Source organism: Hemitrygon akajei, chromosome 27, assembly GCF_048418815.1.
Source record: "Hemitrygon akajei chromosome 27, sHemAka1.3, whole genome shotgun sequence".
NCBI classification, from domain to species: domain Eukaryota; kingdom Metazoa; phylum Chordata; class Chondrichthyes; order Myliobatiformes; family Dasyatidae; genus Hemitrygon; species Hemitrygon akajei.
The window spans coordinates 42,116,171-42,142,267 of record NC_133150.1 but is presented as its reverse complement, the minus strand read 5'-3'; the positions used below and the strand labels follow the sequence as shown (position 1 = coordinate 42,142,267).

At 43.1% G+C, this 26,097-nt stretch overlaps 1 protein-coding gene across 4 annotated transcripts in view; it reads right to left on the bottom strand.

Moving 5' to 3' along the window:
* The window catches only part of LOC140717298 (polymeric immunoglobulin receptor-like), a 120,187-nt gene extending 117,351 nt beyond the window's left edge, over positions 1-2,836 (bottom strand). For all 4 annotated transcript variants that reach the window (XM_073030739.1, XM_073030743.1, XM_073030740.1 and 1 more), the window contains exon 1: positions 2,656-2,836. In XM_073030739.1, coding sequence (XP_072886840.1) covers positions 2,656-2,758 — 103 coding nt within the window. In that variant the 5' untranslated portion in view covers positions 2,759-2,836. The remainder of the gene's footprint in view (positions 1-2,655) is intronic.
* Between the last annotated feature and the right edge of the window lie 23,261 nt (positions 2,837-26,097).

The window sequence follows — 26,097 nt, the reverse complement described above, 5'->3', positions numbered from 1 at the left end:
CCCGGCAGCATCCCTGGAAAAGAGTAAAATGTTGATGTTTCAGGCTGAGACCCTTCATCCAGACTCAAGATTAAGGGTCTCTGATGGTTTACTCTTTTCTCTGGATGCTGCCTGGCCTGTTGAGTCCTCCAACAATTTCTGTGAGCTGCTTGGATTTCGAGCGTCTGCATGTTTTCTCTTGTTTGTGGTTATCTTCATCCTTACTGTTTCAGTGGCAGGATGGACAATATTCAGCATCTGAGTCACTGCCATCAGGAAGAAGGTACAGTAGCCTTAGGTCCCAAACCAGCAGGTTCAGGAACAGTAATTAACGCTCAACCATCATGCGCCTGAACATGTGTGGATAACTTCACTCACCAAAACACTAAACAATTCCACAACCTACTGACTCACTTTCAAGGACTTTACTATCCATGTTTTCAATATTATTTATTTATCAAGGACCTTACAAACTATGTTCTATCTATCTATCTATTTTATATCTACATATTTATTTTTTATTTGCAGTTTGATTGTCTTTGAGTGTAGATTTTCATTGATTCTATTGAGTATCTTTGTATTTACTGCAAATGCCTGCAAGAACATGAATCTCAGGATGGGAAACATTGAAATATTCATACTTTGATCATAAGTTTGATATATTGCAAAGATGGAACTGAAGCAGGACATATGACTCACAGTATGTCGTCTATATCAGTAATCCTGATATCTTGTTGACAGTGGCACAGATGAATTTTGTGGGGAATGTGTGCTTGACCCACTGCTGTATTCTCTCTAGGCTTATGTATGTGCGGCTAGACACAGCTCAAATGTCATCCGTAAATTTGCAGACTACACTCCTGTTGATCTGACTTGACAGAGGTGTGCAAGATGATAGGAGACATAGATCGAGTATCCACAAGGGTTCTCCACTCCCCCGAGCCATCCTATCATTTGCTGAAATATATTAAATTTTATTAGTTTATGAAAACCATCTGAGATCCCTCTGATACTACCTACCCCACTTTCACTTTGCGAGTTATGCTTTACGTCGTCCTTCACTGCCAATTTCTATCCTTTGTGCATTCCTTTTGCAATCTGTTCCAAAGATGAGGAGTCCTATCCCAGTTTGCAGTCCAATTATCATTCTTCCATCAATATCTCTAGAACAGATTTCTGACCGTAGAACCATAAGACATAGCGCAGAATTAGGCCATTCAGCCCATTGAGTAGGCTCCACCATTCAACATGTTTAGTTATTATCCTTTCCAACCTATTTTCCTGCTTTCATCCCTAACCTTTGACACCCTTACTAATCAAGAACCTTTCAACTTGCACTTTAAATATACCCAATGACCTGGCCCCTAGAACCATTTGTTCTAAGGCTATTAAAAGGCCTCCCACTACAATCAAAAGGACTCTGGATTTCACAGTTCCACCATCCTCTGGCTAAAGAAATTCTTCCTCATATCCATTCCAAATGGACATCTGTCTATTCTGAGGCTGTGCCCTCTGGTCCTAGACACCCTCATTATAAAATAAACAATTCTTCTAATCTTCAGTAAAGAGGCACACAGACATCAAACGCTCTTCATATATTAGAAATATAGAAACATAGAAAACCTACAGCACAATACGGGCCATTCGGCCTGCAAAACTGTGCCAAACATGTCCTTATCTTAATAATTACCTAGGGTTACCCACAGCCCTCCATTTTTCTGAGCTCTATGTACCTGTCCAGGAGTATGTTAAAAGACCCTATCGTATCCACCTCCACCACCGTCGCCGGCAGCCCATTCCACGCATATTAACTCTTTGATTCCTGGGATAATTCTCATCAACCCTCTCCAATGGACAACCTTAGATAAGGTGCTCAATTCTTGGTCTTTATTGAAGTTTGTGGGAGCTTGCTGTGTGCAACGCACTCAAAATGCTGGTGGAACACAGCAGACAAGGAAGCATCTATAAGGAGAAGCTCTGTCGACGACTCGGACCGAGACCCTTTGTCAGGACTAACGGAAAGGAAAGATAGTAAGAGATTTGAAAGTAGGAGGGGGAGGGGAAAATGCGAATGTTAGGAGAAGACCGGAGTGGGTGGGGTGAAGCTGAGAGCCGGAAAGGTGATTGGCAAAAGGGATACAGAGCTGGAGAAGGGAAAGGATCATGGGACGGGAGGCCTAGGGAGAAAGAAAGGGGGAGGGGAGCACCAGAGGGATGGATAACAGGCAGAGTGATGGGCAGAAAGAGAGGAAAAGAAAGTGAGGGGGGAAAGAAACTAAATATATCAGGGATGGGGTAAGAAGGGGAGGAGGGGCATTAACGGAAGTTAGAGAAGTCAATGTTCATGCCATCAGGTTGGAGGCTACCCAGACGATATATAAGGTGTTGTTCCTCCAACCTGAGTTTGGATTCATCTTGACAGTAGAGGAGGCCATGGACAGACATATCAGAATGGGAATGGGATGTGGAACTAAAATGTGTGGCCCGACACAGACTGGGAAACCGTTTCGATGAACACCTACGCTCTGTCCGCCAGAGGAAGCAGGATCTCCCAGTGGCCACACATTTTAATGTCTTCTCTGATAACACTTTGGGAAGTGAAGGTTACATCATGATCAATGTGTTCATTATGGAACTACAGTCCAGCTGGTACCCTGCCTTAAACCTAAGCCTTACCTGTAACCTTGAGCAATACAATGTCTGAATAATGAACAGTGCGCCGATCATCCAAATATCCACAAAAGTATTTCCCTGAATCGCTCTCCACAAGTTCTCTCATAGTTACAAACACAAATCCATTCTGTCTTTTGATTGATGTTCTTTCATTGTCTTTATGGGTGGCAGTGTCCACTATGAAATTGCAACCTTTTGAGGAGTCTGCTTTACACCAGACTATGTTTCCCCATTTTTGTGCATGTGGACATTCCATTGTGACTGTTTCTCCCACTCCTGCTCGTATCACCATCTTGGAAACTTGCGCCAATGAATCTGTCAGTAAAATTTAAAGTCAAGATATTAATATTTATTTATTGATTTTGTTTTATTTACAGATATAGCACAGTAACAGGCCCTACTGGCCCAATGAACCCGTGCAGCCCAATTGCACCCATATAACCAATTAACCCTCTAACCTGTACACCTTTCGAATGTGGGACAAAACCAGAGCACGTGGAGGAAACACACACAGTCACAAGGCGAATGAACAAACTGCTTGCAGACAGTATCAGGAATTGAAGCTGGATCGCTAGTGCTGTAATAGTGATACGTAGAATATAAAATACTACAGCACAGTAGATACAGCAGCAGAATTGACCCTGGATTACTAGCATTGTAGTAGCATTACATAGAACACTACAGCAGCTTACAGATACTTTGGCCCAGGATGTTGAGCCAATATTTTAATCTACACTCAGCTCAATCTAACCCCACACAGCCCTCCATTTTTTCCCTATCATCTCTGTGTCTATCTAAGGGTCTCTTAAATGTCTCTTATGTACCTGCTCTACCATCAACCCTGGCAGGGCATTCCATGCATCACCCAATTTAAGTTTAGAAATAATCAACCCCTGACATTCCCCCTCTTCCCTCCACCAATAACCTTAAATTATGCCCCTTGAATTAACCAATTCAGCACTGGGAAAAATCTCCAACTGCCCACTTGATCAACGCCTCTTATCATCTTGTACACCTCTATCATGTCACCTCTCGTCTTCCTTCAGTCCAAAGTGAAGAGCCCCGACTCACTCGACCCAACTTTGTACAACACGTCTAATCCTGGCAGGAGCCTGGTAAATCTCCAATAACCATAACACCTCCATGCTGATAATTTATAGAATCTGAGCAAAATATTTCCATAAACACGTTTCATGTAACTTAATCTCTGCTCACTTCTCCAGATCAACGGCTAATTATTATTACAACATAAAATGAAGCCATTTCAGCCCTTTGGGTCTATGCAGTTTCATTTCCCACCAGTCCTTACAAAGAGCTGCTATAGACTAGATGGACCAAATAGCCTCCCACCATACCAAACCTATTCTATAATCTCATTTTCTGACGTGATGGCCCTCAGTTCTTAACGGACTAGACAGTCATTACTGTGTTGCCTATCGTGGAAGTTTGCAATGCACAAATTGGCTGTTGTGTTTTCTGCATACCTTCGCACTTCAAAAGTACTTCGTTGTTTGTGAAGTGTGCTGTGGAATTTTCACAGACCTGTAGATCAAGTACCATAGAAACAGGTCCTTCAGCTCACTGAGTCTCTGCAGACCATGAAATACTCACTTCCATGAATCCCTTTCTCTTCCCCTCACGCTCCCATCAACACCCCCTAGATACCATGGACAATTATCCTACCACGCTGTACATCATTGGGATGTGGGACGGTGGGGTAATTCGAACACCTGGAGGAAACTCACACAGGGAGACATACCACGCCAAAGAACTGGAGGACAGATTAGGCCAAAAGCAAACCCTCTGTGCTGCACGTACTCCATAGAATATCTTTGTGAATCCACCCCTCCACTACCTTTGTCTCAGCTCACTATACCTCGTACTGAAAAGTAAAATTGATTGTCACCTTTCCTGATCCCTGTTGCTTATTCTCAGCAGTAGTGTTTCATCCCATGTCTAGTTATCAATGACAATTTTTAAGGTTATATATAACTAGATGCTATAGGTCAATATATGTGAAAAGGAATTCTTACTTGAAATCACATAGATCAATAGCAGAGCAGCAAACAGCATTGTTCCAGTGACGGTCCTCTGTTTCCAGTGACTGCGTCTACAATATACATTTCTTCCTCCTTTTTTAAAAGATCTGTCATGGCTTGCATCATTTCCTCTTAAATTAACAAATGTCTTTGCAATGTCATACAAAAAATGGGACATTAACAAATGTCCTTTTTCTCATGTTACTGTGTATATTGTTAACAGTTTCCAGTTTGGGGAAACTGGAAGATGACTCTTAACTGAATATAACTACACACAGAGAGTAGAAGAGCTGCTAAAAAAGCAGCACTGCTTTCAGGTTGGAGGCTACCCAGACGGTATATAAGGTGTTGTTCCTCCAACCTGAGTTTGGATTCACCTTGATGGTAGAGGAGGCCATGGACAGACATATCAGAATGGGAATGGGATGTGGAATTTAAATGTGTGGCCCGACACAGACTGGGAAACCGTTTCGCTGAACACCTACGCTCTGTCCGCCAGAGAAAGCAGGATGTCCCGGTGGCCACACATTTTAATTCCACGTCCCATTCCCATTCTGATATGTCTATCCATGGCCTCCTCTACTGTCAAGATAAAGCCACACTCAGGTTGGAGGAAGAACACCTTATATACCGGCTGGGAAGCCTCCAACCTGATGGCATGAACATTGACTTCTCTAACTTCTGTCAATGCCCCATCTCCCTTTCTTACCCCATCCCTGATATATTTAGTTTCTTTCCCCCCTCACTTTCTTTTCCTCTCTTTCTGCCCATCACTCTGCCTGTTATCCATCCCTCTGGTGCTCCCCTCCCCCTTTCTTTCTCCCTAGGCCTCCCGTCCCAGGATCCTTTCCCTTCTCCAGCTCTGTATTCCTTTTACCAGTCACCTTTCAAGCTCTCAGCTTCACCCCACCCCCTCCGGTCTTCTCCTATCATTTTGCATTTCCCCTCCCCCTCCTACTTTCAAATCTCTTACTATCTTTCCTTTCAGTTAGTCCTGATGAAGGGTCTTGGCCCGAAACGTCGACAGAGCTTCTCCTTATAGATGCTGCCTGACCTGCTGTGTTCCACCAGCATTTTGTGTGTGTTGCTTGAATTTCCAGCATCTGCAGATTTCCTCGTGTTTGCTGTGTGTAAGTTTGTTGTTGAGTTTCTTGTGTTACAATTTGTGAACTATTTTAGTAACAGTCTGAAAGCGACGTAGAAGGTAAAATAGGTGTTGTTCCTCCAACCTGAGTGTGGCTTCACCTTGACAGTAGAGGAGGCCATGGATAGACATATCAGAATGGGAATGGGACGTGGAATTAAAATGTGTGGCCCGACACAGACTGGGAAACCGTTTCGCTGAACACCTATGCTCTGTCCGCCAGAGAAAGCAGAATCTCCCAGTGGCCACACATTTGAGTTCCACGTCCCATTCCCATTCTGATACATCTACCCATTCCTGCAGATTTCGTCATGTTTGCTTTGTGTAAGTTTGTTGTTGAGTTTCTTGTGTTACAATTTGTGAACTATTTTAGTAACATTCTGAAAGGGATGTAGAAGGTAAAATAGAAATAAAAATCTTAATTTTCCTTTATCATTTCATCTCACTCATTGATGGCTTCTCATGAATTAGAACTCTGCTGGGAATTAAAATTACAAGCGAACTCAACCATGGCCATTCTGATCTCCATCTAAACTCAGAAGAAAATATTTCCACACCTGATCAGGAAGCGTTTCGAGAAAATTGGAGGGGAAACCTCATAGGCTGTGCGATATCGGTTCTGACAAAAAAAAAGACATCTGACTGACACATATCATGCAGATTGTATCAAGTACAACCAAACCTAAGCCTGACCCATAAAGACAAGAGATGTTTCAGAAGCTGGAGATCCAGAGTAACATGCACAAAAGTTAGAGGAACAAAACAGATTAGGCAGCATCTATGGAGAGGAATAAAGACTTGACGTTTCAGGCGAGACCCTTCATGAACACTGATGAAGAGTGTTGGTCTGAAATGTCTTTTTATTCTTCTGCATAGAAGCTGCTTGACCTGCTGAGTTCATCCAGCATTTTGTGTGTATTGCTAAGCCTAACCCAAATGTTTTAGCAGAAAATACACCAACTCGACTTGTACCTAGCTTACATAGTCAGGTATGCATCAAGTAGGCATAATCTGATCTGGAATTCCAATCTTATCCCCTTGTCATTATTAGCTTTTAATAATGTATTAAAACTCATCTTTTTAATAGGTTCACATCAGGACATTGTTCCTTTGTCTTACAACCAGATTTGCATCACTGCTTTTCAGTGAAGAACAACCACTTCATAATTTAGTATCTGTGTGCTGTCTATCCATGTAGATGAATATACAAATTTGAATTCACAGTGAGTAACATAATCGAAGAGAAGTTCAGTATTCCAGTGATGGGTCTTTGGATTAGTGATGGATCACCAATTTGTACTGAGAACCCATTCCTACGACAGTCCAAGGATGTGCTGGGGGCAGCCTGCAAGTCACGCCATATATCCGGCACCAACATAGCATGCCTACAACTTACTAACCCTAACTCATACATCTTTGAAATGTGGGAGGAGGCTGGAGCAGCCAGAGGAAACCCAATTGGTCATGGCGAAAACATATAAACTCCTTACTGGCAACGACAGGAATTGAAAGCAGATCGCTGGCCTTGCGGAGTGTTACACAAATTGCTACATGCAACGTCAGCATTCATTTCAAGAGGACTGGAATATAAAGGCAAGGATGTAATGTTGAAACTTTATAAAGCACTGGTGAGGCCTCACTTGGAGTGCTGTGAGGCCATTACCCTCAAAAGGATGTGCTGAAACTGGAGAGGGTTTTAAGGTGGTTCACGAAAATGATTCCAGGATTGAACAGCTTGCTATAATGTAAAGATTTTTACTCCTCATGTATGTGAAGAATATAAAAAATAGTGAATTCAATTCATATGAAGAGTGTTTGGTGGCTCAGGGCCTGTATTCACTGGAATTCAGAAGAATGAATGGTGACCTAATTGAAGTCTATCGAATATTTAAAGGTTTTGATAGAGTTGATGTGGAGAGGATGTTTCCTATGGTGAGAGCATCTGAGACCAGAGTTTACAGCCTCAGAATAGAGGCATGTCCTTTTAGAATGAGCATGAGCAGGAAATTCTTCAGCCAGAGGGTGGTGAATCTGTGGAAATGTTGCCACAGGCAGAGGTTGATAGATTCTTAATTGGTCAGGGCATGAAGAGATATGGGGAGAGGGCAGGAGACTGGGGCTGAGAGGAATAATGCATCAGCCTTAATGAAATGGTAGAACCATCTTGATGGGCTAAATGGCCTAATTCTGCTCCTATATCTTATTGTTTTGTTGCCGTGCTGCCCTTCAATGCTACTGTGCCACTCTTCACTTGGTGCCCTTGTTGACATCAAGGAATTTAAAACTACAGCCCCTCTCTATTTCTGTTCTGTTGAGACTGGCTCATAGACCTCAAGCTTCTGTCTCCTGGACTGGGTCTCTCACTTCCTCACAAACGAACAAATATCTTTGCAACATGGCGTAGAGTACAAGGCATTGACATACATCCTGCTTCACAACTTGCTGCAGGATGTCAACCAAGTTCCATTTTAAGCACATTAACTGTTGCTGACTGATGCTTGACAGTTTGTCTGAAAGTCAACACATTCACAGAGAAAGGATAGTGCACACAACAGGAACTAACTCAAAGGCTTCAACTGGAAACATATTTTTTCAATTTGTTATTCGAAATTTATTTTCCATATTCACCTCTATTAAAGTGGAAGAAAGCTTTTAGGTTCTAAACACAGAAAATTGATGCTGGTGCAGCTGGTATCTTGGATATTTTGTGTAGTCCTATTGCAGTTGTGGAAGAAAAATAGGGGGTATGGGTAACCCTAGATAATTTCTAAAGTAAGTACATGTTTGGCATAGCATTGTGGGCCGAAGGGCCTGTATTGTGCTGCAGGTTTTCTATGTTTCTATGTGGTGGTTAGTATAAAACTACATGTGACACCGTGAAGTACAGATTGAAAGGGCCATCTATATTGTTGCAGATCTGGAGTTAATTGTGGATAAGATTCAATGCTGAAATTAGTTTTGTTATTTGTTAAGCACATGTTTCCCTCTCTACCCCTCTCCACTTTTTGCAGGGATTGTTCCCTCCGCAACTGCCTGGTCCACACGTCCCTCCCCACAGATCTCCCACCTGGTACTTATCCCTGCAAGCGGAAGTGCTACACCTGTCCCTACCCCTCCCCTCTTTCCACTATTCAGGGCCCCAAACAGTCCTTCCAGGTGAGGCAACACTTCACTTGTGAGTCTGTTGGGGTCATCTATTGCATCCGGTGCTCCCGGTGCAGCTTCCTCTACATCGGCAAGACCTGACACAGATTGGGGGACCGCTTCGTCGAGCACCTCCACTCCGTCCGCCATAACAGAACGGATCTCCCAGTTGCCACCCACTTCAACTCAGCTTCACATTCCCATTCGGATATGACCATACATGGCCACCTCTACTGCCATGAGGAGGCCAAACTCCGGTTGGAGGAGCAACACCTCATATACCGTCTAGGTATGAACAACGGATTCTCCAACTTCCCGTAATTCCCTCCCTCTCCCTTCCCCCATCCCACTTTCACTCTGCCTCCTCTTCCAGCTGCCTATCACCTCTCTCATGATTCTGCCTTCTACTACTACCCATAGTGCTTTCCCCTTACATTCCTTCTTCACCTTTCCTGCCTTTCACCTCCCTGCTTTCCCACCCCTGCCCCCACCCCTTGATCTTTCCTCTGATTGGTTTTTCACCTGGCACCCACCAGCCTTCTCCTTCCCACACTCCCCCGACCTTCTTTATAGGGCTCCTGCCCCCTCCTTCTTCAGTCCTAATGAAGGGTCTTGGCCCAAAACGTTGACTGCTCGTCTCAACGGATGCTGTCCGACCTGCTGAGTTTCTCCAGCGTGTTGTACGTTTTGATTTGACCACAGCGTCTGCAGTGTACTTTGTGTTTAGTTTTGTTATTGTCAGTTGTACTGAGGCATTGTGAAAAAAAGACTTTCTTCCGCATTCCATCTGCACAGATGATTTAGTTCACACATTGCATTGAGGGAGTACAATGGAAAGGCTTTAACATTTTGCAGAATACCCCGTTACAGTTCCAGAGAAAGTGCAGTGCAGACAATGAAGTGGAAGGCAACAGTGAGGATCTTGCTGACCCATGTGTGGTTGTCGGAGAACAAAACTGAGGATCTGAGGACAAGACTGCTGTATCAGAGATCAGAAAAATCTCAGTTGTTTATTGTATCGGAACTTGGACAGGCCAGCTGCAGCAGTCAGACCAGAAGGATTTATGATTTACAGAATGGACCGAAGTGCGGACTCACGTAAGGCAAAGGGAGGAGGTGTGTGTTTCATGGTCAGATCTTGTCAGTGCTCTGACTTGGCAATTCTGTCAAACTGTGTACAATCGTCTTGGAACACCTAAAGATCAATTGCAGACCTATCTATTTGCCTTGGAAGTTATCATCTGTGATCTTGACAGCAGCTTATGTATCACCAGTGGCCGACAATAAACAAGCACTCACAACACTGCATGACGTCTGCAGACAAGAAACAGCCCATCCCGTCACTTTTCAAATTGTAGCCGGAGACATCAACCAGCACTGTTTGAAGAAGACCCTGCTCAGTTACCACGGTAGCACCAGAGGTCCCTGCATTCCAGACCACTGCTGCACATGTTAATGAATGGCTGCTGTTCCTTGCCCAGACCGCAGTTTGGTAAATTGGATCACTTGGCTGTCCTTTTCCTCGCTGTATACAGGCAGAGCCTAAAAAGCAGGGTGGCAGAGAGAAAAAAAAGAAATAAGGTGGATGATCTTGTTGCACTGTTGTAGATTGTCAGGTAAGATGTTGTGACTGATTGACTGGAGGCAGTGAATGGGAATAAAATGATCTTTTTCTGGTTGACTGCCAAAGATGAGTGATGTTCAGCGGGGGTTGGTGTTGGCTCTGCTTCTTTTTATGCAGCATATCAATGATTTAGATGATGGAATAGATAGGTTTTTGCCAAATTTGCAGAATATACAAAGACTGGTGGAGGGGCAGGTAGTGTTGAGGAAGCAGGTAGGATGCAGAGTGACTTAGATAGATTTGGAGAATGGGCAAGAGAGAGGCAAATGAAATACAATGTTGGAAAATGCATGGCCACACACTTTGCTAGAAGAATAAATATGCAGACTATTTTCTAAATGCGGAGAAAATCAAAAATCTGAGATGCAAAGGGACCTTGTGCAGAACACCCTAAAGGTTAACTTGCAGGTTGAGTCGGTGATGAGGAAGGGAAATGCAATGTTAACATTCATTTCAAGAGTTCTAGAATACGAGAACAGGAATGTGATGCTGAGGCTTTATAAGGCACTTGTGAGGCCTCACCTTGAGTGTTGTGAACAGTTTTTGGGCTCCTCATCTACGAAAAGATGTGCTGGCATTGGAGAGGATTCAGAGGAGATTCACAAGAATGATTCTGGGAATGAAAGGGTTATCATACAAGGAATGTTTGAAAGCTGTGGGTCTGTACTTGCTGGAATTTAGAAGGCTGAAGGGGATCTGATTGGAACCTTTTGAATGTTGAAAGGCCTAGACAAAGGAGATGTGGAAAGGATGTTTCCTATGGTGGGTGAGTCTAGGAATAGAGGGTACTTCCTTAGGATTGAGGAGCATCTATTTAAAACAAGAATGAGGATAAATTTTTGGTGGTGAATTTGTGGAATTTATTACCACAGGCAGCTGTGGAGGCCAGGTCATTGGATCTAATTAAGGTAGAGGTTGATAGGTGAATGGACATGGCATCAAAGATTTTGGGGAGAAGGCTGGGTAGTGGGGCTGAGAAGCCTTGACTTCTACTGCTATCCTGTGAAGTAACTCTCTTTAGCAGTTTTCTAAAAACCTGGTAAGATTGTGTGCTTCTGGTAAGTGTTTTGGTTTGGCTAAAGATAAGGAGCAATGTGTCCAATTTAGGAATGTTGTATCAGCCAGTCAGGATTGTGGGATTTAGTGAAGGTTCCAGAGAGCTGGGCAGAAAGGGATTTCTGAAGGACAGTAGTCTTGTTTGGGGTCCATTAGGGTGGGAACTACAAAGCTGCGCAGAAGGGAAGATGCCTCAGAATGCTGTTCGAAGGATACTCTCCGCTGCAAGAAGTGCTTTGGCCAGTACTCATAAGAGAGCCAGTTCATTTGAGACGGTCTTTGAGGGAAATTCGGACGATGGGAGTTGCTTTCATGCAGACCGTGGGTCCAGCGAGTGATACACCCGCAACTAGTCCAGAAATGAGTTCCGATGTTATTGTGCACATTGGACTGGATTAACTGTAATGGGCCCTTTTCTTTTTTCTCTTCTTAACTGTAATTTTAGTAAATATACTTCGTTATAATTTTCTGCTGATGTACGATCTGTTATTTCCGGGTATGGGCTGTATTTACACTCATTCATTCACATTGAAGTTTCTTAAATTGGAACATTCCAGTGCTCCTGTTTGGTTGAACACCAAATCATTCAGACACTGGACCTGTATTGCTTATGAAAGGCAGACTTCCCACCGCTGAGTCATGTGGCTGTCAGCAGAATTAGATAATGTGCCAAGTTGGTGCATGAGCCCCGGTGAGAGGGTTACATTTGTGGGGAGCTCATCCCAGATATCGGATACTGTGTGAATGCTGCTTTAGGATTGATTAAGCGGTTTATTTGTGAGTTTAAGCTGGTGTTAGGGGAAGTGAGGTGTGTCCTAATGAAGTTACTTTAATATGGATGCTGTGGGGATTAAGGTTTGGTGCAATTTGAAGAGGTCATCCACAAATAATTCTTTTATTCTGAGTGGCGTATATATTTGAATTCCAAATGAACTGCTACTGAGGGTGCTGAGTTCTGTAAAAGTACCTGGAAAAGTTACTCTGATTGAATGGCATTTTGTCCAATCAGCTGGCAAGGATGTCATGATAGACCAGGCTACCAATGACGTGACCTATGTTGAGCTTCCCGATAGGATAGGGACACCTGGAGAGGCGGGGCTCTGGGCAGTCCATAGTTTTAGAGAAGGTGGGAATGCAGCTGAGGGTGAAGACTTAAAGGATAAGTTGTTCTCACTCTGTGAAGTTAGGGAAAGAAATTGTCTGATGTGAGAAGTCTATCTGGTCCTCCAGCAGTTGATTTGAGCTCTGAGTTGGTTTTGCCTATTGCATCACAGGTTGATGAATGTCAAAGTGTACTTGTGGAGAGCAAAAGTTATCGTAGGCTTAGAATGTTGTCTGGAGTTAAGCCCACACCCGATGGGGAAGACGACCATGAGGCTCGGGCTGAGCAGACACCTCAGTCACTGGTTGTATGGCAGTGCTCAGATAATGTGAAGTAACTGAGTCTAGTAGAGAGTTTAAAGGTTCCGGTGGGTGATACAGTGATTTTTCCTAAAGGCAGAAAACCCATTAGCCACTTCAGCGAATTCCCTGCAAGCTCTGGAGGATGCTTTTGGCACAGCTGAAAGTACAACCGATTTTAGGATGAAGTGTAGGTGCACATTCCAGGAGGAAAGAGAGTTGTTGTCTGCCATGACACAATTGCTTAATGTATTCAAAAGACCCACAAGCTGCACTCTCCTCTGTGTTTTACTGAATTTCTTTGAGAAGTTAGATTGGAGGAAAACATGATTGAGAAGTGGAGAATTTCCAAAAGCAGATTAGTGTCTTCAGTGGTAGCCTCTGCTGTTAAAAGGGCCCCAGATGCCACGAAGATAGATCTTCTGAGGAATGAGTCGAAAACCCTTTGAGCTGAGCTGACTCGATGGATGCCTGCAAATGTTTCAGCTAAATGTGACACGTCTGTTTGGAAACCCGACAAACCTGTAGGACGTGCTAAGCAGAGGATTGCTGCTGGAAAGTGCCTTTGACTGGAGAGGTGACTGGTCTTTTCTGTTACAACAGTGGAGAAGGTGGGTATTTCGAGTGATACTGTGAGTGACAGGAAATTCTTCAAAAAGTAAGTCAGCAGTTAGTCAAAGAAGGAAGAAATCTACAGAGGGACACAGTAAAGGAATGTTCTGGCACTTCAGAGAGAATACGTTCCAATCAGTGTATCAAGGCAAATACTAAAGTGTAAAACAGTGTTCCCGATGATTTAGTGGGACCAAGCTCTGATGTATCCATATAGATTGAAGGTATTTATCTTAGAGCCATACTGGACACTGGTTCTCAAATTACATCACTTTACAGATCCTTCAACAATGAGTATTTGATGCATTTACCATTGACACCACTCAGTTCCCTTGTGATTTGGGAGCTTAGTACTGATGATTACCTGCACGATGGTTACTTATCGTTGAAACTGCAATTTTCAGAAGCAGGTGTTGGAGTAACTGAGGCTTTTGATATCCCTGTGTCAGTCTGCCAGGAACTGGATGAAAAAGGGGAAGCTTCATTCTTGTGGGAACAAATACTCCAACGATGAGAAGGCTCGTGGGAGCATTCAAAAAAGGAGATGAGAGAAGTTTTTGAAAAACATGTCCATGCACCCAGTGTTCAGAGCTGCTTTTGAGGAAGTGCAAGTTCCTCCTTAGCTCATTGATGAGCCTAAATAAGAAACTGTGTTGTAAACCCAGTCCAAAGCTGAGATGTTACATCCTGAAAAAACAGCTGAAGCAACTGGATAGCCCAAGTTCCCCGGAATGCCTGATGCGAGACCCTCCTGATGGATGCTCTAGAGGATCTCGAAGAAGAGTCATGCTTAGCTGCTGAAGTGCTGGTGAGACCTGAACTGCAGAAACCTTTGGCTGTCCATGCAAACAGGATGACAGTATTGGTGGTGGTTGATCCAAGTGTACTCGCCACACTATTAGAGTGACGGAGGACACCCCTTTCCAAGAGAGGTCGCACTGTTTAGGACCAGCGGAGGTTGAACACATTCAGCAGCCCCAGTTTAAACTGGGCTCCAGAATAATTGTGGATGAAGCTGAGTTTAGTCAAGTGGCAAGGGGACCGGAGTGACTGGAATGAATGAGTGATAGACGGGGGAGGCATCACCGAGAAAACAGGAACAGTACTGAGCAGTGGCTGAGGCTGAAGAAGCTGAAGATGAAATAAGATGGTCTCAGAGAGTCAGGAAACCCCCAATAGGCTGGCATATGATGTACCAGGAAGACAGTGTCCTGTCCATCCAATGGACTGCCAATATGTTATTGCCAATTACAAATGGATTGGGGAACCTGAAATCACAAACTGCATTTGAATACCATGTTATTAATAATGGTTCAATAAGTTCCAAAGTCATGAGAATGTGACTATTTTTGGTATGGGAGGGGAGGAGTGGGGAGAGTGTAATGCTCTAGTTAAGATCTCTACTGCTACGCTGAGTGGAATTTATTTTATCAGTGTTTTGTAAGAGCAGTGTGTGCCACTGGTAAGAGCATTTTAGCTTCAGCTACAGGCAAGGAACCATGTTTTCCAAGACAGGAATGTTGTGTCAGCCAATCAGGATTGTGGGATGTGAAGAAGGTTCTAGAGAGCTGTGTGGGAAGAGATTTCTGAAAGACAGTCGTCTGTTTTGGGCTCCTTTAGGGCTGGAGCTGCGGAGCGGGTCAGGAGGGAAGATGCTGCAAAGTGCCTTTGGATGGAGAGTCCCCATTGCAAGAAATGCTTTGTGCAGATGAATAGCTGGAAGAAGGAAGGGCCAATACTCCTGAGAGATTCGGTTTGTTTGAACTGCCTTTGAGGGAAATTCTGACAGTGGCAAATGGTTTCATACAGACCATGGTTCGAGCACGTGAGGAAAGCAATACACCCCCTGACTAACACTGAAATGAGCTCCAGCGTTTATGTGCACATTGGACTGGTTTAACTGTAACGGGCCCTTTAATTTATCTTAGCAGATTTCTGTAACTATAAATCTGGTAAATGTACTTTCTTTATAATTTCATGCTGGTGTACGATCTGTTAGTTCTGGGCTACCGATAATTGTGTATGGGAAGTGCTTACACAGCATTCGCTGAAATTGAGGTTTCTTTCATTGGAACATTGCAACATTCCTGTTTGGTTGAACCCCAAATCATACTGACCTGAGACGTATTTTGCTTATGAAAGTCAGCCTCCTCACCAATGAGTCACCTGGCTGTTAGCAGAGTTAGAAAAAGAGCCAAGTTGGTGCACAAGCCCCAGTGAGAGGGTTACATATAGACTTGCCTTGGTAGCCCACAGGAAAATGCATCTCAGGGCTGTATGTGTAGACATATATGTACTTTGATAATAAATTTACTTTGAACTTTGATATCTAAAGCAGAGAGTGATAGGTTATTGATCAGTATGGTCATCAAAGGTTACAGGAAGAAGGCAGGAAAATGGTGTTGAGAAGGAAAATAAATCAGACTTGATTGCATGGTGGAGCGGACTTGATGGACTGAACGGCAGAATTCTACTCAGTGAGTTTGTCTTTACTACAGAGATCTACATCAAGGGAGATGTAGATGCTGGAAATTTTAAACAATACCATATATAACCATATAACAATCACAGCACGGAAACAGGCCATTCCGGCCCTCCTAGTTCGTGCCGAACTCTTAATCTCACCTAGTCCCACGTACCCGCACTCAGCCCATAACCCTCCACTCCTTTCCTGTCCATATACCTATCCAATTTTACCTTAAATGACACAACTGAACTGGCCTCTACTACTTCTACTACAGGAAACTCATTCCACACAGCTATCACTCTCTGAGTAAAGAAATACCCCCTCGTGTTTCCCTTAAACTTTTGCCCCCTAACTCTCAAATTATGTCCTCTCATTTGAATCTCCCCTACTCTCAATGGAAACAGCCTATTCACGTCAACTCTATCTATCCCTCTCAAAATTTTAAATACCTCGATCAAATCCCCCCTCAACCTTCTACGCTCCAATGAATAGAGACCTAACTTGTTCAACCTTTCTCTGTAACTTAAGTGCTGAAACCCAAGTAACATCATAGTAAATCGTCTCTGCACTCTCTCTAATTTCTAATCTCTAATACACACAAAATGGTGTAAGATTTCAGAAGGCCAGGCAGTGTCAATGGAGGGAATTGAATAGTTGACATTTCTGGTGGAGAACCTTCATCACAACTGGAGGGAAGGGAGCAGAAGCCAGAAGAAATAGGTGTGGGGAGGAGCACGGACTGGCAGGAGGAGTCCAGGTGAAGGGGAAGTAGGTTTGAAAGGGAAAGATGTGAGAAGCTCGAGGGTGATAGGTAGAATAAATAAAGGACTGAAGGAGAAGGAATCTGATAGGAGATGACAGTGTACCATCGTATTAAGGGCAACGGCTGGAGACTCGGGGGAGATGATGGGAAAGGGAGGGAAAGAAAAGGGCTAAGAGGGCTGCTGGAGTGAGAACATGGCCTTCCAGTATTCAATAGTGACCCCATTTGGAGTCTTCCATTGAATCCTGAAACTTCTGTTCAGCTTCCTCACTGAAAGGTTCAGGTCTGTACAACACAGATTTACCGATTCTTGCTCCTGATTCTGGCCTTCTAGTTCTTCCATCTCCCCAGTTCCAAATCACACCATAGTATAGTTATGGCTGCACCCTCTCACATGCCCGTTTGTCCCTAAGGTTGTCTGGACACCTCTCCGCCAACACGTCTGATTCTTGCTGGTTCCCATGGTGGTGCATTAATGGGCTCCTAGAGCGGGCGGTGCTCCATAGGTGCAGTGTATTCACAGCATGGTAAGCCTTTTGCAATGTCAAGATTCAGCGTCTATAAGCTCTGTGAGAATTTAAGTTTGGGTACTTTGTTGTATTATAATTACAAAAATATATTTACTGCAAGTTTATAATTCTATAATACTACAAAACTGAGACAATGCAATGAGTAACTCGAACTAAATTAAAATGTTTCCAACACAGTCTATGATATATTTATCCCCTGCAGTGCTGAATCATCCCAGAACCCCTCTATGGTACCCGAGGACACTGAGCGGCTGTTCTCCATGGGTACAGATATACCCCGGAAGATTGTCATGCCATCAGCCTGGGAAGAGCCCTCTGCTACCCACCTCAAGGACCCATGAATAGCTATCTTTGCCAGACCCAGGTACTAGCTTATGAGAATATCCTCCTCTCCCCTTACAGTGGAGTTCACTGTGTGTTTCACCAGCTGTGTGCAGTTCTGCTTTTAGTTTATTATGTACACGGGTAAGCTTTCTATCTGGGAGTCTATGGGGTTGTTGTTAGGCTGGTAACCAGGCATCAGTTTCCTGTGGTTCAATTTTAGGCTGCAGCTCATGCTTTGGGTCAAATTTCAACTTTCAGGATTTAAGTTATTTGTCACATGTACATCAACGCATAGAGTGAAATACATTATTTGTGTTAAGAACCAACATACTCGAGATTGTGCTGGGAATGGAGAAGTTGGCAGTGTGTTAGGGAATTGGAAAGGAGATGCTAGCAATGTGTTGGGGTTTGATGAAGAGATTAAGCACAAAATGTTGATTGTCTACTCCTCTCCATAGATCCTGCCTGTCCTGCTCAGTTCTTCCAGCATTTTGTGTGTGTTGCCAGTGCATCCTTTCCCCTTCCCAAACTCACTATCTGCCACTTCCAAATATACTGACAACTTCCCACTAATACATTGAATACTTCTCACTAATAAACTGACAACATCTCCTTCTCCCTTCCACATCCCTGTGAACTCCCTCCTCCCAACACACTGACAACTTCCACTATCCCTTCCCCAACACACTTCCAATTTCCCTCACCCCTCCCCAATACATCGCCAACTCTCCTTTTCTTTCCCCACATGTTGCCGACTTCTCTCTTTCCATCCCCATCACACAGCCAACTTACAACTCCCTGGAACTTGGCAACTCCCTCCACCACAACATCACCAACTTCCCTCTCCCCAACACACCACCAACTTCCAATTCCCAGCAGCCTGGCAAATTCATTTTCCCCCTCCTGAATGCCAACTACTCCCTCCCCAAGACATCATGAGCTTCTCTCTGCCCCACTTCCTCAACACTTTGTCATCTCCATTATCCTGAATGCATTCTGTCAGCCCATTACACTACCCCAGCCCCCGGCAACTACCAACTCAACCCCAAGCACCAGTTACCAGCCGTCCCTCCACCCGAATCAATATTCCCCCAGCACTGGGCTCCATGCCACCTTGTCTTGCGCACAGATTTCATCAAGTCTATGGTTGCTGAACACCTCTGAGCTTGTTCAGGGACAAGGAGGGATGAAGACCAAAGTGGCCACCAGCTGCTTGCTCCTGCACCAGGCCAACACAGCCCCATAGAATGCTGTCATGGTTGAGGGTTTGTGGAAAACAGCTGCACTAAAACAAAGAAACGTTTACCCGACTTCATTTGTGATGTTTTCTAGGTTTTCTTTGGAGCTTGAATTAATTATTATTAGTGAGCAACCACTGAATACACTACAGTTTCTGAGTAATGTTGTGTTCTGGCATTTCTAGGAGCATCTTGTACTGGAAGATTGATGTGCGTGTTTTCCACGTAATCTCTACATTGCTTTCCACTGGCATACGCCACAGGCTTTTCCTGTATGGTGAAGTGTGAAATATAGTTAGTGGTGGACTGTTGACAGGGGGGCTGAACTCAGAAAATGGCAGAGGAGAGCATTAGTGAGAAGAATTGGAGAGTAAGTAAACAAACCTCAAGAGATTTTCCTAGGTCCATAAAGAGAAAATAAATCTATGTGAACATAGAAAGTGAGCCTAGGGAAATGCCACGGGGAATGAGTAAATGTCATCCAGGAATGGCCTCTTCTTTTTACTACAGTCGGGGAGGAGATGAGCATCCTGAAGACCCACCCTCAAAAATTTAGGAACAGTTTCTTCCTCTCTGCTTTCTGACTTTTGGGTGGTTCATAAACCCATGATCACTCCCTTGTTACTAATACAAGAGGCTCTGCAGATGCTGGAAATCCAGAGCAACACACAGAACATGCTAGAGGACCTCAGCAAGCCAGGCAGTATTGACGGACAGGAAGAAGGTGTCAACTTTACAAACTGAGACCCTTCATCAATACTGGAAACTCAGATCCATCTTCTTCAGATAACCATAAAAACAAAGAAAACCATAGAGTTTGTTCAAAACCCATGCCATCCAACCAAAATGTTCAACTGAATTAGTCCATTTGCTTGCATTTGGCCCATATCCCTTCAGGCCTTTTTTATTCATGTATCAGTCCTAATGTTTTTTAAATGTAATCGTATCTGCCTCTACAGCTCCCTCTGGTAACTTTTTCCATATGCCCGCCACCCTCTGTAAGAAGAAGTTGTCCTTCAGTTCCCTTTTAAACTTCCCTTCCTCTCACATTCAACCTATTCTTTGGTTCACATGACAATGAACTTCACTTGGAGTTACAAACCAAAGTGAAATTGTGTAAATGTCAGAACCTATTGAGAAACAGGATGGCTTTGTCTGCTTTTGAACTCCTTCAGTTAGCTCCTGGTTTGCTGCTTTCATTACTTCCTTTGTACCACTTTCAAAGAAACACTTTCTTGTTCATTCTAGGTATAACCATAACACTTGTATCATCTTACTGGAATTTCCAACCATCCGATAGAGGTATTGATTTTGTAGAGACCTGCAGCATGCAACAAACAAGCTATTGGGATCTCAATGTTGTGCCAACTTTTTAACCTACTCCAAGACCATTCTAACCCTTCCCCTTCCACACAGGCCTCCATTTTTCTTTCATCCTTGTGCCTATCTAAGAATATCTTGAACGTTCCTGATTTATTTGTCTCTACCACCACCCCTGGCAGTGCATTCCACTCCCTGTATGAAAAACCACCTCTGATATACCCCCCATACTTCACTCCAATCACCTTAAACATATGCCTTCTTGTATTAGTCATTGCCATCCTGGGTAATAGGCTCTGGATGTCCACTCTATCTATTCCTCTTGTCATCTTATACATCTCAATCAGGGTATTGTCTAACCAGTGCTTTCCAAATGTATAAACCGGTTGCTTTGGTAAACTAGGTGAATGGTCTGAATTTGTGAAAGGCGTCTCAGAGAGGAGATGAATTTTTAAGCCATCATTTGACATTTAATATCATCTTGCTACTTAACTGAACTGAACTTATCAGTCTTGTCTTCTACCTGAGTATCATACAAATAATGATGGCAGTTAATGAGCAGCAGGAAGAGAGCTGACAAGGCAACTGCAAGTACAACATGCCATTGGGATGGTCTTGGCTTCCTGCAGAATATGACAAAGACATTGACAGATCTAGTCTAATGGGCACATTCACACTTTCTCCTTCTCCAGTATTGCCCTCTGTTTTCTTGATCTGATAAGTTCAAATATGATGTAGACATGAACACATGTGCCTCTCACTCAATATCAGCAAGATCAAAGATATTATTATTGACTTCAGTAGAGGAAAACTGGAGGTCCATGAGCTGGTCCTCATCAGGGGTGTTACAAATTTCTTGTTGTTACAATTTCAAAGGATCTGTGCCATTACAAAGAAAGTATGGCAGCACCTTTACTTTCTTAGATGTTTGTGAAGGTTTACATGTCATTTAAAACTTAACAAGGATGATTTTGGGAATGGAAGTGTTATCATACAAAGAACGTTTGATAGCTTTGGTTCTGTAGTAGCTGGAATTTAGAAGGGCGAGGGGGATCTGATTGAAACCTTTTGAATGTTGAAAGGCCTAGACAGAGTAGATGTGGGAAGGATATTTCAAATAGTGTGGAAGTCTCGGAATAGAGGGCACAGGATAGAGGGGCGTGAATTTAAATCAAAGGTGGCATGTGACAGGTGAGACCAGTTGATCACCTTTTACCTCTTCCACCTATCCCTTCCCAGACTGTAACTTCATTCCCCCTGTCACTCACAACATCTGATTTCTCCTTCCCATTCCCTCCACCTTCTTATTCTGTCTTCTTCCTCTTTCCTTTACAATCCTGATGATGGTTCTTGCTCAATAAAGTCAACTGTATATCTCCCCACCCCCCCAAAGATTTTCAAACACGAGGAAGTCTGCAGATGCTGGAAATTCAAGCAACACACACAAAATGCTGGTGGAACGCAGCAGGCCAGGCAGCAGCTATAGGAAGAAGCACTGTCGACGTTTCGGGCTGAGACCCTTCATTAGGACTAACTGAAAGAAGAGATAGTGAGAGATTTGGAAGTAGGAGGGGGAGGGGAAATCCAAAATGATAGGAGGAGACAGAAGGGGGTACGGTGAAGCTAAGAGCTGGAAAGGTGATTGGCAAAAGGGATTCAGAGCTGGAGAAGGGAAAGAATTATGGGACGGGAGTCCTAGGGAGAAAGAAAGAGGGAGGCGAGCACCAGAGGGAGATGGAGAACAGGCAAAGAGTGATTGTGATTGTGTGGAGGGTGGAGTAATTGTAAGTGAGGTGCCACCAGGAATTAATTTCCTGTATTTGACACATGTACAGTACACTAAAACATTAAAAAATACAGTGAAATATGTCATTTGCACCAATGAACAAGACAGTCCAAGGATTGTGTTGTGGCCCCCCATGAGTGTCGTCATGATTCTGGGGCCAACATAGCATTCGCGCTCCTCACTTGAACTAACATGTGGGAGGAAACAGTTATGTCTTGTAACTCTAGAACATAAAAATATTTGCAAGGAATCATGGAACCGGGAATGAGTGTCTTCATTTAATTTTTGCTTTAAGGGAGGCATTCAGTCATGACCTGGTGGCGTGATGATGTAAGCCATTCATGTACTTTTATATATAACCTGTAATGTCAATTATTTTCAATCAATTATTTAAAGAAACAAGGAATGCTTAATCAAACATATATTAATCAAACACACACACACACACATACACACACACACACACACACACACACACACACACACACACACACACACACACACACACACACACACACACACACACACACACACACACACACACACACACACACACACACACCCTTATTAACTTACTGCCCATTATGCTGCTGGCACTTAGGGTTCTCTGGGTCATTGAGGCTTGCAAGCCTCCTAACTCTGACTATGATATAAACATCCACAGCTTGTCCCATTCAGGGCTAAGGATTTAATTGCTGCTGAGGATTTCTTACCTTTGTGGGATAACACCTTTCCTGACAAAGGAGGTCACCCTGCTTGGCAGGAGAAGCTTGCGGCTGTGAAACAATCTCAGGTTCTTGCACCACCTCCATGGTGGTTGTAGGAGTTGACTCTGGGACTGCAGGAGGTGGTTCTGAACAGCTCCAAATACCTTTCTTCTGGATGCTCTTCTGACTCCTGAACAGTGCGTGGCAAGCTGCTCACTGATCTATTCAAAGCCTCCAGACAAAGCTTTGAGCTAACACTTTCATTTTGACCACACCTAGATAATGGGAATGTAGCTGCTCCAACACTTTATCTGCCAGCTTAGATGGTACAACAACTCTCAATCCCACAAGACAACCCCTTTTGCATGTATTACTTTGATATATTTCAGTTTTCCAGTGCCAGCCTTGAACTCTGCTGTGGCATCAATCCAGTACCTTTTTTAAAATTTGTTTTTGGTTGACGCTATTGTAGGGGATGTGCCACGCAAATGATGGATGGATCTCCAATCAAGTTGCAGTTGTCTCAACAGGTCATGCCCCCATAGTGTTGGATCTCCTACTGTTAACCACATATAAATTCAATATGGCTTGTTGGTTGTTGTATTTCACAAACTAAACAATTTCTCATCATTTACTCCACCAGTGAACTGACAATGCTCAGAAAATCTCTTCAATTCAGTAACATATGCTGAAATGGGCTCCTCTTCCTTTTGAATCCATTAATGAAACCTAAATTGTTCTGCAATCAAAAATGGTTTCAGTTCTAAATGTTCCTGGATTACTTTCATGATACTTGAAAGCCCATTTGAAAAGCCCACTTGAAAAGCCCATTTCGGTTGGTTTGGTTGGAGCAGTTAAACCTTTAAACAAACTGTATGCTCTTCCTCCTAAAATACTCTGCAAAACTGGGTTGCATTTCTCATTGAATATTTCAATTCACTCAGTATGCATATTGCAGTTATTTATTCTGCAATTGAATGTGTCTATCTTTCCAACACAACCAGTTGTTTCTGCACTTTTAAAAAGACTTATGATTATTATCACTCAGTACTCACTATTTCTGAACCCATGAACTTTTCTATTTTCTGTCTTATTTAACACAACCATGTCTGTCTCTTTAGGAAGAAGCATGTGCTGTGCTTCTTGTGGATAGTTGTGGATAGTGTGGAGGGCTGTCAGAGGTTACAGTGGGACATTGATAGGATGCAAAACTGGGCTGAGAAGTGGCAGCTGGAGTTCAAACCAGATAAGTGTGAAGCGGTTCATTTTGGTAGGTCAAATTTGATGGCAGAATATAGTACTAATGGTAAGATGCTTGGCAGTGTGGAGGATCAGAGGGATCTTGGGGTCCGAGTCTATATGATGCTCAAAGCAGCTGTGCAGGTTGACTCTGTGGTTAAGAAGGTGCATGGTGTTTAGGCGATCATCTATCGTGGAATTGAATTTTGGAGCCGAGAGGTAATGTTGCAGCTATATAGGACCCTGGTCAGACCCCACTTGGAGTACTGTGCTCAATTCTGGTCACCTCACTACAGGAAGGATATGGAAGCCATAGAAAGGGTGCAGAGGAGATTTCCAAGGATGTTGCCTGGATTGGGGAGCATGCCTTATGAGAACAGGTTGTGTGAACTCGGCCTTTTATCCATGGGGCAACAGAGGATGAGAGGTGACCTGATAGAGGTGTATAAGATGATGAGAGGCATTGATCGTGTGGATAGTCAGAGGCTTTTTCCCAGGGCTGAAATGGTTGCCACAAGAGGACAGAGGTTTAAGGTGCTGGGGAGTAGGTACAGAGGAGATGTCAGGAGTAAGTTTTTTACTCAGAGAGTGGTGAGTGCGTGGAATGGGCTACTGGCAACTGTGGTGGAGGCAGTTATGATAGGGTCTTTTAAGAGACACTTGGATAGATACTTGGAGCTTAGAAAAATAGAGGGCTGTGGGTAAGCCTAGTAATTTCTAAGGTAGGGACATGTTCAGCATAACTTTGTGGGCCGAAGGGTCTGTATTGTGCTGTAGGTTTTCTATGTTTCTATGTTTCTTTTTAAAAAACTCGAACATTTCATGCAGTTCTTTTTAACTTGAGCATCTTGCTGCACTTCACCAGTTAGGTTGTCATCTTGAGTTTGTATAAAACTTCCTTGTCACCTACTGTTATGATTTGTAATTCCAACACATGAAACTAATTGAAAGGAAACACAGAGCTGGGAATACGTGTCTTAGCTTAGTTTTTGCTCTGAGCAAAGTGCACACATATGACATGGTGATGTGATGACTTACAGAATGCTATTCTTGCACTTTTACATATAACCCATAATATGAATTATTTTAAATTATTATTCAAAGAAAGAAAGAAGGCTTAGCCAAACAATTCATTTACAATTTCACTGACATATTAAATATACAACAGAAATCAATGCAGTCACAGGGAGAATGTACAATCGCTTCATAGACAGCAGTGGGAATCTATTGCTGATCGCTGCTAATGTAAAACGTTGCACTAACTGCTATGGAACTCTGCCAATGTACTCCACCGAGCTGAGGGAGAGTCTTGAGGGTAGGTGAAGTTATGTTCGGTATAATTGGAGATGTGTGTTACTGGAGATGTATTTGGAGATGTCTGCAGAGTTACTGGTGCATGTGAAGAGATTTGTACACCTTGTAGTTCCTGAAAATTACTGATGCATTGAAAAGCTAAACATACTTTCTTACTTCTCTTCTAATATTTGTATATCTGTGCACTTGTAATGCTCCTGTGACAGTGTAATTTCCTTTGGGATCAATAAATTATCTATAATATGTGAGGTGTCATTACATGAGAATGTTAACTTAAATTCTGTATTATTGTTTTAATGTGTGTCCTTTGAATGTTACTTTCAGCCATATTTTCACTACTGAACCATTAGTGTGTTTCCTCTGTTATTTTACTCTAATCACTAGTTTGCAGTTACAGACATTTTGAATATAACAGACAATATAACATTTTGAATTAGCCTGGACTAATCTTCAGCTTCCATTTTTAATTGTGAATCACATGACATGGAAGTGGAGAAATTGGAAACAATATTCCTTTGAAAAGCTGTCATGCAACGTATCGAAACAGTGCAAAGAAACAGAGCTCCAAAGAGCACCCAGCGGGTCAGAGTCCAAAAATAATGAGTTACCAACGCAGCTCCTAATGGGCCAAGAAAATATCATTAGTTACACACAGTGTAATCAATAAATGACACTGAGACATACATTTTATCTGAATATGTTTTAGCTAAATTCATTTTTATCTAAGTGCACATTAT